Raw genomic sequence first — 12,834 nt, forward strand, 5'->3', positions numbered from 1 at the left:
GCAGGAATCTTTTGCTGAATGTGGGGCTCGAACCCATGACCTTGAGATGAAGCGTCTCATGCTCTACCTCCTGAGCCATCCCAGGTGGGTTGCACAAGGCTGGCCTGGGACAGTTTGCCTCCTGGGACAGTTTGCGCCTTGCTGCCACCACGACCGTGACCCAGGTCTGGACTGGTCAAAGATCACTAGTGTAGAGGGAGGGAGGTAGAAGAGGCTTGTATAATATGTTGCTGGCCATCTAGGAAAAGGCGCAGAAGTCAGTGAATGAGGACCTACTTTGGCCTGAGAAAGATCCAATCTCCGACATCTTCAGAACAACAGCACAATTAAAACGCCTTCTAAAACAAGCAATTGAAACGCACGATTAAAAACCCCACAGCACATGGCAATCACTATGAAATCTCAGCAAATCTGGAGTGGTCCTTGGGTGGGGGGTGGAGAAAGGTTTGGGAGCTAGTGGTTTTGGTGGGGCTGAGCTATATGGCCTGACTCTCTACCCAAGGCTGCTTTCTGTGTTTATAAACTGTTCTGTGGCCATCTCTCCAAGCCCGATGCTCCCCAGAGCGGCGTTCAAGTTGTCCAGATGTTTACCAGCCTCTCAGCCATGGCAGGAGCAGCTGGGGCGTTAGAATTGTTGGGAAAGTATCCCGAGGGTCATCTAGTCCAACCCGCTGCAATGCAGGGACAATGTTGCATGGAGCTGTCTGAACCGTGCCTCCCCTCACCCCAAGCTCCCCGAATTTGTCTTTGGTGCCAGGCAGCATCTTAAAGAGAGCTCCTTCCCCCGGCTGTGAGATGTAGCGCTCAACAGCCGCCTGGACCCTGGACTTGTCTTGAAAGCACCACGGCTGGTTACATAATGCAATTAAGCGCTGCATGTTCTAATTAAAGCAGAGCAGTAATTAAGATCCAGGGGGCTAAACGGAGACTGCTTGGATTTGTGCGTGTGGAGTGTGAGAGAGGAACGGGAAGATTTGTGGCTTTCCCATTGTCCACCGCTTTTCCCTTCTCTACAAAATCCTTTTCCAAGGTCCCAGCAGGCAGAATTGCACACTACCTTCAAAGGGCAGCTGCACCCTCGGTTTTCATATGTCCGTTTCACTCTGCACGGTTCTGGTCGCCTCGCCTCAAAAAGGAGCTGGAAAAGGTTCAGAAAGAGGCAGCCGAACCAATTGAGGGAATGAAGTGATTCCCCTATGAAGAAACATTACATCGTTTGGGACTTTTTAGTTTAGCCTTGAGTTTAGTAAGGGCTTATCCGCACTTATTTTTATTTTATTTATTATTACATTTATACACCACCTTTTTCATCCAAGAAGCTCAAGGTGCTTGACATAGTTCCCCTCCTCCTCATTCCATCCTCACAACAACCCTGTGAGGTAGGTTTTCTTTCATGTCACATCGGCTCCAGATATCAAAATATTACATTATAAGCTTACTAGCTGCACCCGGCCATGCGTTGCTATGGCTGAGTCTAAGATTGGATGTGAGTTTTGTTGGCAGGTAAGACACAGACAGCAGGGTTGTATTGAATGTAGTGAAGGCCCCCCTGCCCCCCCTTTCATAGCCCCCCCCAAGACTCCGGCCATCTTCGTCGGAGTAGCAGTCACTGGGCAGCCACTCCCATGGACCCAGCACCCTGACCTCTCCCTCTCCCCACCCCCTGCATACCGCGTGTTCCTGGTGGTAGCGCATACTCACGGCGGGGTCCGCCGGGGGAAGGGGCAGGATTCGGCTGCCGCCCTCTGAGAAGGAGTCACCGGGCAGTCGTTCCCAGCAGCCTCTGCTCGGTGATGCATTTAGTATAGCGTGTGTTACTTCGACGCCCAGCAGATGGCGCTCTGTTTGCGAAAAACAGGGTTTTGCCTGCCACAGGTGTGGCACCTGTGCAATCTAAGTATATGCAAACACTCCCGTATTGGAAGGGAACATTGTGTCAAAATTTCAAACCAATCGGTCAAGAACTTTTGGAGATTTTTGGTCACACACAAACGGACATCTGCATTTTTATTTACCTATATAGATAACAAGGGACCCAGGTGATGCTGTGGTTAAACCACTGAGCCTAGGGCTTGCTGATCAGAAGGTCGGCGGTTCGAATCCCTGCGACGGGGTGAGCTCCCGTTGCTTGGTCCCAGCTTCTGCCAACCTAGCAGTTCGAAAGCACGTCAAAATGCAAGTAGATAAATAGGAACCGCTACAGCGGGAAGGTAAACGGCGTTTCCATGTGCTGCTCTGGTTTGCCAGAAGCGGCTTTGTCATGCTGGCCACATGACCTGGAAGCTATACGCCGGCTCCCTCGGCCAATAATGCGAGATGAGCGCGCAACCCCAGAGTCGGTCACGACTGGACCTAATGGTCAGGGGTCCCTTTACCTTTTATATAGATAACTATGTACACAGCTGAAAACCAGTGGCCAATAGTTTCTTCCCAGCAGAAGTTGAATCCATAATGATCAGTTACAGGTAGGTAGCCGTGTTGGTCTGAGTCGAAGCAAAATAAAAAAATTCCTTCAGTAGCACCTTAAAGACCAACTAAGTTTATATTTTGGTATGAGCTTTCGTGTGCATGCACACTTCTTCAGATACTTCTTCAGATACTGTGTATCTGAAGAAGTGTGCATGCACACGAAAGCTCATACCAAAATATAAACTTAGTTGGTCTTTAAGGTGCTACTGAAGGAATTTTTTTATTTTCCATAATGATCAGCCTCTGCTCATAGAATCAATCATTATCTTTTGCACTGCTCTGTCCAGGCAAGGGCCCTCGCATTAAGGCTCTGTGTCTGAGATTCCTGTTTCCAGCGGTGGGAAACGCCTCTCAATACCAGTTGCCGGAAACCACAGGAGGGGAAGAGGGCTGCTCTTGGGTGCAAATCCTGCCTGTGGGAACCTAGTTGGCCACTGCAAGAACAGCAGGCTGGACTTGAACGGGCCCTTGGCAGGATCCAGCTGGCTGGCCTTAACGTCCGTATGTTTCAGTTCCTTTCCTAACTATCTCTAGCATAGAGTTTGTCTCTTTCATGGGCTGTCACACGCTGGGTCGACATGCCCCAGGGTCAGAGTCAGCCGGACGGGAGGCAAGCCATGCCAGGATCAGCTGACCCAGAGATTGGGATCCAAGGGGAAGTTTGGGATCCGTGTGTGTGTGTGTGTGTGTGTGTGTGTGTGTGTGTGTGTGTGTGTGTGATTTCCATCTGAAAAGCAAACGGTGACCTCGGTTCCCCCCCCTGCAATTATGCTGCCCTAAAGCCTCCCTCCCTGATCTTTTTTGTTCTCCCTGATTTGCAGGAAGCTGTTCTGAGTCATGTTGTGAAACTGGTAGTGGGGGGGGGCATCTGCTTGGCCAATGGGGAGCTTGGCTTCCTACCCCCCCCCCCTTTGCTGGCCTCTCCACTCCCACTGTGCAAGAAATGTCTGCAAAACAAGGCCAGCTGGAGTCTCTGTGTCCCTTGGACTTTTGTGTCCGTCTTCCGAGATTTTGCAGTCTGCAACCGGGGGGGGGGGTGTTTTTCTTAAATCACAAGCGTTTCCTCTTGCATCTCAGGGCAAAGGGGAGCTCAGCGAAGCTTCCAGAGGGTGCGGTGGCTGTTGCCTTGGAAATAGCATCACAGAGCAGCAACTAAGCAGGGTTTTGGACGCCTCTAAAATTTGAAGGGATGTGGGACCTAAAATTACTTTTTTAAAAGGCTGCCATGTGCAGACCTACCAGTTATTTTCCAGGGACAGTCCCGGATTTACAGAAGCCATCCCGGTTTCTGATTAGGACATACCTATTTTCATTCGAGAAGTGTTGGAGGGTATGGAGTTATACAGCCCCCGAGCCAAGGAGATAAGTACAGTAATTATACAACCTTTAGAAGACAGCTGAAGGCAGCCCTGTAGAGGGATTTTTTAAAAACATTTAATGTTTTATTATGTTTTTATATATGTTGGAAGCCACACAGAGTGGCTGGGGCAACCCAGTCAGGTGGGCAGATTATTATTATTATTATTATTATTATTATTATTATTATTGACGTCCCTATTTTCATCAGAGAAATGTTGGAGGGTATGCATGTTTTAGGAGGAAAGGCCATTTCCAAAAGATGACCACAACTGCCTCAGCGAACGGGCCAGGGTGACCGTAGCCCTCACCATCTCCAATCAGAAACCTATCCCCCTAAAAAAAAGATTAATCAACCCTCGCTTGGGTTGATTTATCTATGGATTAAGCCAATGCAAGCTTTCGACTCTAGTTGATTTCCTCTCCCCCTGAATGAGGAGCTGGGCTTTTCATACCGCCTCCTGTCTCTCCCCTTCTGCAGGTGAGCCACGAATCTACGGCCACGTTCTCATCCACGAGCCCCTGCAGCACGTGGTCCAAGTCCAGGAGAACACAATGCTCGCTGCTGCCACCCGGGGGACGGCCCTGGAGCTGCGTGCTGAGACGCCCCGCCCGCTTCTCCCCCCAGAACTCCTGGGTCCACTGCGACAGGAACTTCTGTGCCCCATATCCCAGCCTTCGTGCGTTGGGTCTGACGCCTTGCCACCCACCGGTAGGGAGGAGCTCCCAGAAGGCAAGCAAAGCAGAGGAGGGCCAGGAAGCCCCAGACACTCCCTGTCGCCTGGCCCTGCTGTGGATCCCCTCGCCAAAGAGGCATGCAAGTTGGGGGGTGCTCCTCTGCACCCCAAATGCGTAACCGAGAGAACGCTTGGAGCCATGGACGCAGAGGAAACCACGTCTGCATCAGAGCCGTCCGGGGAGATGGAAGAGGCAAAGCAGCTATCTTCTGGGCCTGGGATGCAGCCAGCGAGTGCCGTAGGAAAAGGAGTGCCCAGCCGTTCCCAGGCGTCCCAGAGACTCACTGACCTGGAGACTGGAAACTCCTCTGTCTTTCCAGGCTTTGTAGAGGAACCGAAGCCCAGTTTGCCCAGTTCTCCAGCTGCTCCCCCAGCAGAGCAGGCCTCCCGGCAGAACCAGCAAAAAGCCCCCTCCCATACAAGCTCTGGGCTGCAACTGTCGGCAGCCGCCATTTCAACAGGAAAAGGCTCAGCACCTTTCCTGGAGAACGATAAAGTCGATACGGAGCTGGTAGCTTCAAACAACGATTCTTTCAAAACACTGCCCAGGGTCCACAGAACTGTGGCCCTGGATTCCACCCCAAAGGCCACAGCGCTCCTTCCGCCGGCTTCCTCCGGCCCCACAGTGGCCCCACTGCCAATGCCCCGCAGCATGGAGGATTGCCCCATCCAAGAATCCCCTTCCCCAACCCGGCCCGATTTCCAGGTGGCACCAGAGCCTCCGGTCTCTGCCCAACAGCAGCGCGCGCCGGCCCCGCTCCCGAAGCTTCTCCCAGCCTCTCCGGTCCGCAGGTGCCTCTCCTCGAGCGCGGCGGCCATTTCCAGGTACATTGCGGCTTCTTGCATCAGCCAGAGCCTGGCCCGGAAAAACGGCGGCCCTCCGCACGAGGAGATGCAGGTGCCGTTCCCGCCTCCCACCTCTGGGCCAACCCTCCCGAGACCCCTGGCAAACCCTTTGGCTCTGCTCCCCAAGGGGGCGCCCAGGGCCCACACCAACATGGGGAAGGCAGAGGGCTTGTTTCCGAGAGACGCACCTCCGGCCACTTCCCACTGTTTCGGGGCCCTCTCTCCTCCCCGCCGCCGAGCCTTGTCTGTCAAAGCCCAGGCCTTCGAGAACGGCGTCCCCTTCTCCGCCTCTGAGCCCAACTCCAGGGTGCAGTCGCCCTGCCCCGTAAAGCCCAGAGTCTGCTCCCCGCCTCCAAGCGGGCCCGGGGTCTGCAGCTTTGCCCCCTTGTGCGCCCACCCTGCTGGGCAGCCGCCCGCCCACATCGCCTCCCCGGTGCCGTTGGTACCAGACTGTGCCACGAGGCCGTCCGCGTTGCCTCCTTTGAGGCCGCGGGGAAACAGCCTCCCCAGTGGCGGGCTGGTTGAGAGCCCGGCTGTAAATGGGGACCAGGTGCCGCTAAGGTGTGCCAAGGGCGCTCCCCACAACTTGCCCACTCCCCTGCCCAGAGGCTCCCCCGGATCCCACGAAATTGGCAGCATCAAGTGGCCGAACGTGCCAGGCCTGTGTCTGAAGTACGTGGGCAGGGAGTGCCGGCCGAGCTCCCAGAGGAGGCTGTTGGAGGGAGAGGACTGCCCCGAATCGGACTCCCCCATAGGCACGGACCCGGCGCAGCTCTCCGAGAAGAGCCAACAGAGGGCCAGTTACTCCACTACGGTGAATATCCAGATTGGTGGCAGCGGTAGGATCGCCTCCTTCAGCAACGCCCAGGTCAGCTTGACCCACCCGCTGCTGCCCACCCCGGAGCAGCCGAGCGTCAGGAAGGTCAACGGCAGTGCCTTAGAGGGGGTGCACAAAACGTGAACTTTCCGGGGTCTGCTTCTGGGTCCTGCCCAGGGCTAGGACCAAGCCCTACCACTGCGCCCAGGGAGGGGGGTGAGTAGGCAGGGGTGGCGGGAGAGTTTAAGGGAGACGAATTGTGGGTGTGCATTCCAAAAGATCAGCAACACAAAACAGCTCCCTTTCCGCCCCCAGTCGGAAAGGGATGTGAAAAGAGGGGGACTGGAAATGCCACAGCGAAATGTGATCCGCTTTCCTCCTTCCCCTCTTTGAACCTCACTCTGTTGGGAATGAATAATTCGTCTGGGTTTGAGTCCATTTCAGTTCATTGGTAGCAGCAGGAAAGGTGAGTTTTGTGCCGAAACAATTGGGGTCACTGTTTCATTGTATGTGTGGGGGTGTGTGTGTGTAATTTTCTTATGTTTCTCGCCCCACTACCCTGCCTTTCTCCCCCCCCCCCAGATTTACGACAGGTACCGGTGGGTTTTTGTTTTAGAAGAGATCCAGAGTTCCCCGTAAAGACATATTACTTGTTAAACCACTGTACAGCCACATTCGCCTTGTACATTTAAAGCGCTATGCTGCCCCTTTAAACTGTCATGGCTTCCCCCTCCCGTACAGAATTCTGGGAGCCCTATTCTGCAATGGGTGCCCAGAGTTGACAGGAGACCCTCATATTTCCCTCCCGGAGCCACAATTCTCCCTGGGAACTGTAATCTACTGTTCTGTTGTCATGAGACAACAAATCTTCCTCTTATCCCTCTGCGACCTTGCATAATTTTACAAATGCCTACACAGACTCTTAATCCTTGATATCTCAGTTGCCCCCTTCTGACCATTTGCCAGCTCTGGATTATTTATTTTTATTTTCTGAGGCAAGCGGAACAGCATTCCAAATGTGGCTGTGCCGTAGACTTCCATAAACTGGCAGTACAGTGTTACCTCGACTTACGAACTGTAGAGAGTGATTTGCAAATTGTATTATTGAGCTAGATCTGATCCTATAGTTTGTATTGCTTGCATTGTATGAATTCTGACTGTATAGGCTGTAGCCCTGGGATGTCTTGCGTAAAATGCTTTTTCCTTTGCCTCGGCAACCAAATTTTTCAACTTACGAGTGGGGCAAATGGCCGCACGCTTACGAATTTCTCGACATCTGAACGGAAACCGCGGAGGTTTTAGATAGGGGTTTTTCAACTTACGAAGTTTTAAATGGGGTTGCTTCGACTTACACATTTTTCCATTTCCAATGCATTCCTATGGGAAATCGCGTTTCCAATGGCACTTTTCAACTTACGAATTTTTTGACCTACAAAGGTACCTTCGGAACAGATTAAATTCGTAAGTCGAGGCACCACTATATATAGCATCGCCAGTTTCGTTTGCACTCGGACTCCTGATAAAACAGGATTCGCCTTTCTTTGCAGTCGCTGCCCATCAAGCCGACATTTTCATTGAGCTGCCCGTCATCCTAGAATCATGGAGTTGGGTGGGACCCCCAAGGGTCCTCTAGTCCAATCCCCTGCAATGATGGAGGAATACTACTAAAGAATCCCTGACAGATGGCCACCCAACCCCTGTTTCAAAATCTCCAACGAAGGAGAATAGCTCTTACCGTCAGAATGGTTTTCCTAACATTTAGTTGGGATCATGACCTTGAACTTCTGTTTACCCAGGGCTTTTGGGAAGCCCAAGTATATGGTGCGTTCCTACCACAACAGCCCATTCCATCCCCACAGACTTGTTGGCACTGCCAAAGAACTCCCAAGAAGTTGGTGAAAGACAGGGCCGTCTTAAGCAGGTCGGGCGCCTGGGCGCCATGGTGCGTGAATCGCTCCGGTGCCCCCATCCCGCCCCGTTTCTTCCCACAGCTGGTGGGCGGGTGCAGCGTGGTTTCCATGCGGCTTCGTCGTGCAGCGCCCCCCTGTTGACCCGGCGCCCTGGTGCCCCGCGCCACCCAGCCTACCCCAAGAGCCGGCCCTGGTGAAAGAAGGAGTTTCCTTTGCGGAAGCCATGCTGAGCCTTCCTTCCTTCCTTCCTTCTACGTATATCCTTAATGATGCTCTCTTTAATAAGGCTTTCCACCAATTTTCTAAGGGGCAAATGTTAAGCTAATGGATTTATAATTATCTGTCCCCCTCTGCTGCTCCCACCAATACCTTTTAAAAAATAAAATGGTATTGCCTTGCCTATTTTCCCACCCTCCAGCAAAGAGTTGGCTTTTACTGCCATGATTTCAGCAGCCAAATCTATCCGTTTTCATTGAGATCAGCTGGTTCACTTTTCAGTCAAAGGGCTGCCATTCTCTGCAGACTTGTGAATTTTTCATTTCTCAGTTTGCCCTAGAACATCATCTCTGATCTTCTCTGTCTACTTATTTCTTCAGACATTACCCCCGTCCCCTGGAAGAAGAAGGGGGGGGAAGGTGTGGGTGTCTGCCCAACATCTTCCACTGATTGTGAAAAGAAAGGCAGGTCATTCATTCATAGAATAACGAAATAGTAGAGTCGGAAGGGACCCCCAAGGGTCAGCTATTCCAACCCCCGGCAATGTATGCATCTCTGCAATCTCTCTCTCCCTTTTTTATTTTAGCACACCTTCCACTCTGTTGTCATCCATTTCCCTGGACAATTCCCTGCATTTCCAAAAATGTTTCTTCACATAACAGTTTTAGCAAGATGTTCCTCAAATTATTCCCCGCCCCATCCCAAATCATACGGTATCATCAACTTACACCCGCTGTGCCAGTTTTGTTCCCCTTTGGCCAAGACCTGGTGCCTTTTTAGAGCATCCTTGTTAGCCACGCTGGCCTCCTCTGAGATGTCGTCATTTCTCCTGGCTTACAGCCTAGCTGAGCTTCTGTTCTGGTTTTAAATAACCTCCAAGAATCCTTCAGAGATTGGACCCCACCTTGACTTTCCCTTCCAAGAAGTCCCCCTGGTTTTTGAGACATTTTCAAACGGGTTCCTCTTTAGAACCCGCGCCGGTTGCTCTTCTTGCCAGCGTAACGCCCGATCTCTTACATTTGCATGGCTCTTTCTGTTCTCCTTTGCGATGATCTCCTGCGCCATCTGGCCCTGTCGTGCAGGACAGCCAAGAAAACACCCCAGATTTCCTCTGTTAGGAACTGACTGATGTGTCAGTGTTCTCCACCCACCCCCAATTGTGGAAGCAGCTAGCAGGGGAATTTCAAGGACTAAAAGCATCTTCATGCCAGAGGCAGCCTAGGGCCTCCATCGACTCAGACCCCAGTCCAGCTAGTTGTGGTGGTGGAAGTAGACCAAAGTTCCTGATGCCCTCCAGATGTCCCCCACATAAGAACACTAGAAGACCCTTGCTGGATCAGGCCAGTGCCCCATCTAGTCCATCATCCTGTCCTTGCAGTGGCCAAACGCCCCTAGGAACCCAGGAATCTAGATAGACTGCCTCTGGAGCTGGGGGCTCCATTAGAAACTCAAGAAAGAGCCTTGCCGCTGGATCAGGCCCATGGCCCTTCTAGTCCAGCAGCCTGTTCTCACAGGGGCTGGCCAGATGCCTTTACTGGGAAACCCACAAGCAGGATTCAAGCACAAGAGCACCCCTCCCCCCTCCTGCGGTTTCCAGCCCCCGACTGTGGAGGCAGAGCTATGATGGCTAGTAGCCATCAGGAGCCCTCACTGTGCCCTCCATGCTTTTGCCTGGTCTTCCTTTAGAGCAGGCACCCCCAAACTTCAGCCCTCCAGATGTTTTGGACTACAATTCCCATCATCCCTGATCACGGGTCCTGTTAGCTAGGGATCATGGGAGTTGTAGGCCAAAACATCTGGAGGGCTGCAGTTTGGGGATGCCTACTTTAGAGCCATCCAATTTGGTGAATCATCGCTACCTCCTGCGGGAGGGAGTTCCATAGTTCATTGGGCGAAGAAGCAATGTCCAGAGACCTCTGGAGGAGCCCAGGTTGGAGAAGGGTGAGCTAGCTAGAAATGGCCAAGGGAAATATACAGTGACCCCTGACCCCATTTCCTTGGGAAGGGAAAATTGGGGACAGGGATGGAAAGGGGCCTTTATCTGACCAATGAGAAGGGGGGAGCAAGGAGGGTGTCCTGGCAATGGGGGTCAGGAAAGGTTTCAAGCCAGGTATGTTAGAGAGAGAGAGAGAGAGAGAGAGAGAATGTGGGGGAGTCTAAAGGGGTGGAGTTCATGTGAATGATGATGGCAACCGCACCCTGTGGATTATGGGAGTCCCAAAACGAGTGCGATACAGATCTGATTCATGGGGCACAAGTTTGGTTCCCAAACTTTTTCGAGCCACCCCCCCCCCCGGGTTCCATTACTCCCCAACCCTGCAAAAAGCATTATTCGGGGGGTAGCAGTCTGCACGACGCACTAAGGAAGATGGCACAATGAAATTCAAAACAGGCAGCAATCAATGGCACCCCTATTCAAAATTCCTTTCACTTAATTAGACACAGTTGATGAAGTTGGTCCAGTGATGCCAGAGAGTCATTTATGCCTCCAGTACCCCCCTTGCCTCTTAGAGCCACTTGCCCCCCCCCCGGTAATCCCACCACCCACTTTGGGAACCACTGGTCTAGTGGGAAGATCTCCTGCACAAGCCTTACTTTAACAAATGGGGTTGGGGCTGCCTCGCGCCCCATTTGAACCTGGGTGGGTGGGTATCTGAGTATGAAGGTGGTGGTGGGGTCTACTTTGGATTTTCTGCCAGAGGCACACTGATCCTGTGGATCAGAGGAGCAACCGGGCAATTGGCTCAGCAACCAGAATCAGTTTTTTTGCTCTTCGAACGTTTCGGATGTGAAACCTCTTCGCTTTTCTTTGCTGCCTTCCGGCCAGAAGTTTCCGAGCTGCTTCAGTTTAAAACCTTGCGAGAAAATGAACGTATGCACTTTTATTCATGCAGCATGCTGCCTTTTCTAGGGAATCGCTGTTGCTTAACAGATTTTGTGTGTGCGTGTGTTTTACAAAAAATGTCTATTTATAGTGACACGGTTGTGTGTGTGTTTAATTTAACAGCAGGGGGGTGTTCCCTCGACCTCCTCAGAATGGGTACTGGTTTTTAAAATCTCCCCACCCTTGTAAATAAACATTGATAATGCCGGCCTCTTCCTTTTATATATTGATGTATTTCTCCCCATCGTCTTCTTCCCCCACGTGGGGTGTACATAAAATCAATTTATAATATGATGTGGAGCTGTTTCTTTTGAAAAGGAATGGCATCACAAGAGCAAATAAACAGGAAACTTTTTATCCACGAAGCTGGAGCCGGTCTTTTTCTTCGTGTTTTTGAAAAATTCTTCAGGATATTTTCGTTTTATTTCATTTGGGCAAGTCTTTTGCTTGCCCTTGCAGTGATTTTATCTTCAGCACTGAAATGGAATCATCATCATCATTTATTAGATTTATCATTCCCTTTTTTTTGCTACAGCAACTCAAAGAGAGTTACAGTATTTTAAGCAAAAGAACAAACTCATGCATATATTAAAACCAGCAAATACTAAACACCCTCAAACCTACATTAGGATCCGTGCAAAATGGACAGAGATATTTAAAAGCCAAAGGTCTGGTTTAAAAGGAATTTTTTTGCCTGGTGCCTGAAGACATGTAATGAAGGTGCCAGGTGAGCGCTCCCCCCCCCCCGGGAGAGCATTCCATAAACGGGGAGCCACCGCAAAAAGGCCCCGTTCTCATGTTGCCACCCTCTGGACCTCTCATGGGGGAGGCACATGAAGAAGGGCCTCAGGCGATGATCGCAGGATCTGGGTCAGTTTGTGTGAGGAGAGGCAGTCCTTGAGGAATGAGATCTTGAGCCAGGTAACATTTTTTATGTCAAAGCCAATTGGTACCCTTATCCTCTGTGCATTTCCCCAGTCCTCCCTCACAACATTCCTGCTGTGGATGCCTTTCCCCCAGGGAAGGTGAGTAGACCCATCTCCTACAGAAGAGCATTACGTGGGGCTACCTTTGAAGTCACCTGGAAACTACAATTAATCCAGAATGTGGCAGCCAGACTGGTGACTGGAAGTGGCCACTGAGACTACATAACACCAGTCCTGAAAGACCTACATTGACTCCCAGGACGTTTCCGAGCAGAATTCAAAGTGTTGGTGCTGACCTTGAAAGCCCTAAATGGCCTCAAAGGCCCAGTATACCTGTAGGAGCGTCTCCATCCCCATCGTCCAGCCTGGACACTGAGGTCCAGCTCCGAGAAGTCAAGTTACAGGGAACCAGGCAGAGGGCCTTCTCAGTAGTGGCGCCCGCCCTGTGGAATGCCCTCCCATCAGATGTCAAAGAGATAAACAACTACCTGACATTTAGAAGACATCTGAAGGCAGCCCTGTTTAGGGGAGTTTTTAATGTGTGACATTTTAATTATTTTTAATCTTTGTTGGAAGCCACCCAGAGTGGCTGGGGAAACCCAGCCAGATGGGCAGGGTACAAATATAATAATAATAACAACAACAACAACAACAACAACAATAATAATAATAA

At 51.3% G+C, this 12,834-nt stretch overlaps 1 protein-coding gene across 2 annotated transcripts in view; it reads left to right on the forward strand.

The window, feature by feature from the left end:
- PLEKHG2 (pleckstrin homology and RhoGEF domain containing G2) overlaps positions 1–11,600 on the forward strand; it is a 63,725-nt gene extending 52,125 nt beyond the window's left edge. For both annotated transcript variants that reach the window (XM_060275464.2, XM_035119655.3), the window contains exon 18: positions 4,307–11,600. In XM_060275464.2, the coding sequence (XP_060131447.2) occupies positions 4,307–6,369 (2,063 nt within the window). In that variant the 3' untranslated portion in view covers positions 6,370–11,600. The remainder of the gene's footprint in view (positions 1–4,306) is intronic.
- Positions 11,601–12,834: the final 1,234 nt, after the last annotated feature.

The sequence above is a fragment of the Zootoca vivipara genome, chromosome 6, assembly GCF_965207765.1.
Source record: "Zootoca vivipara chromosome 6, rZooViv2.hap1.1, whole genome shotgun sequence".
NCBI classification, from domain to species: domain Eukaryota; kingdom Metazoa; phylum Chordata; class Lepidosauria; order Squamata; family Lacertidae; genus Zootoca; species Zootoca vivipara.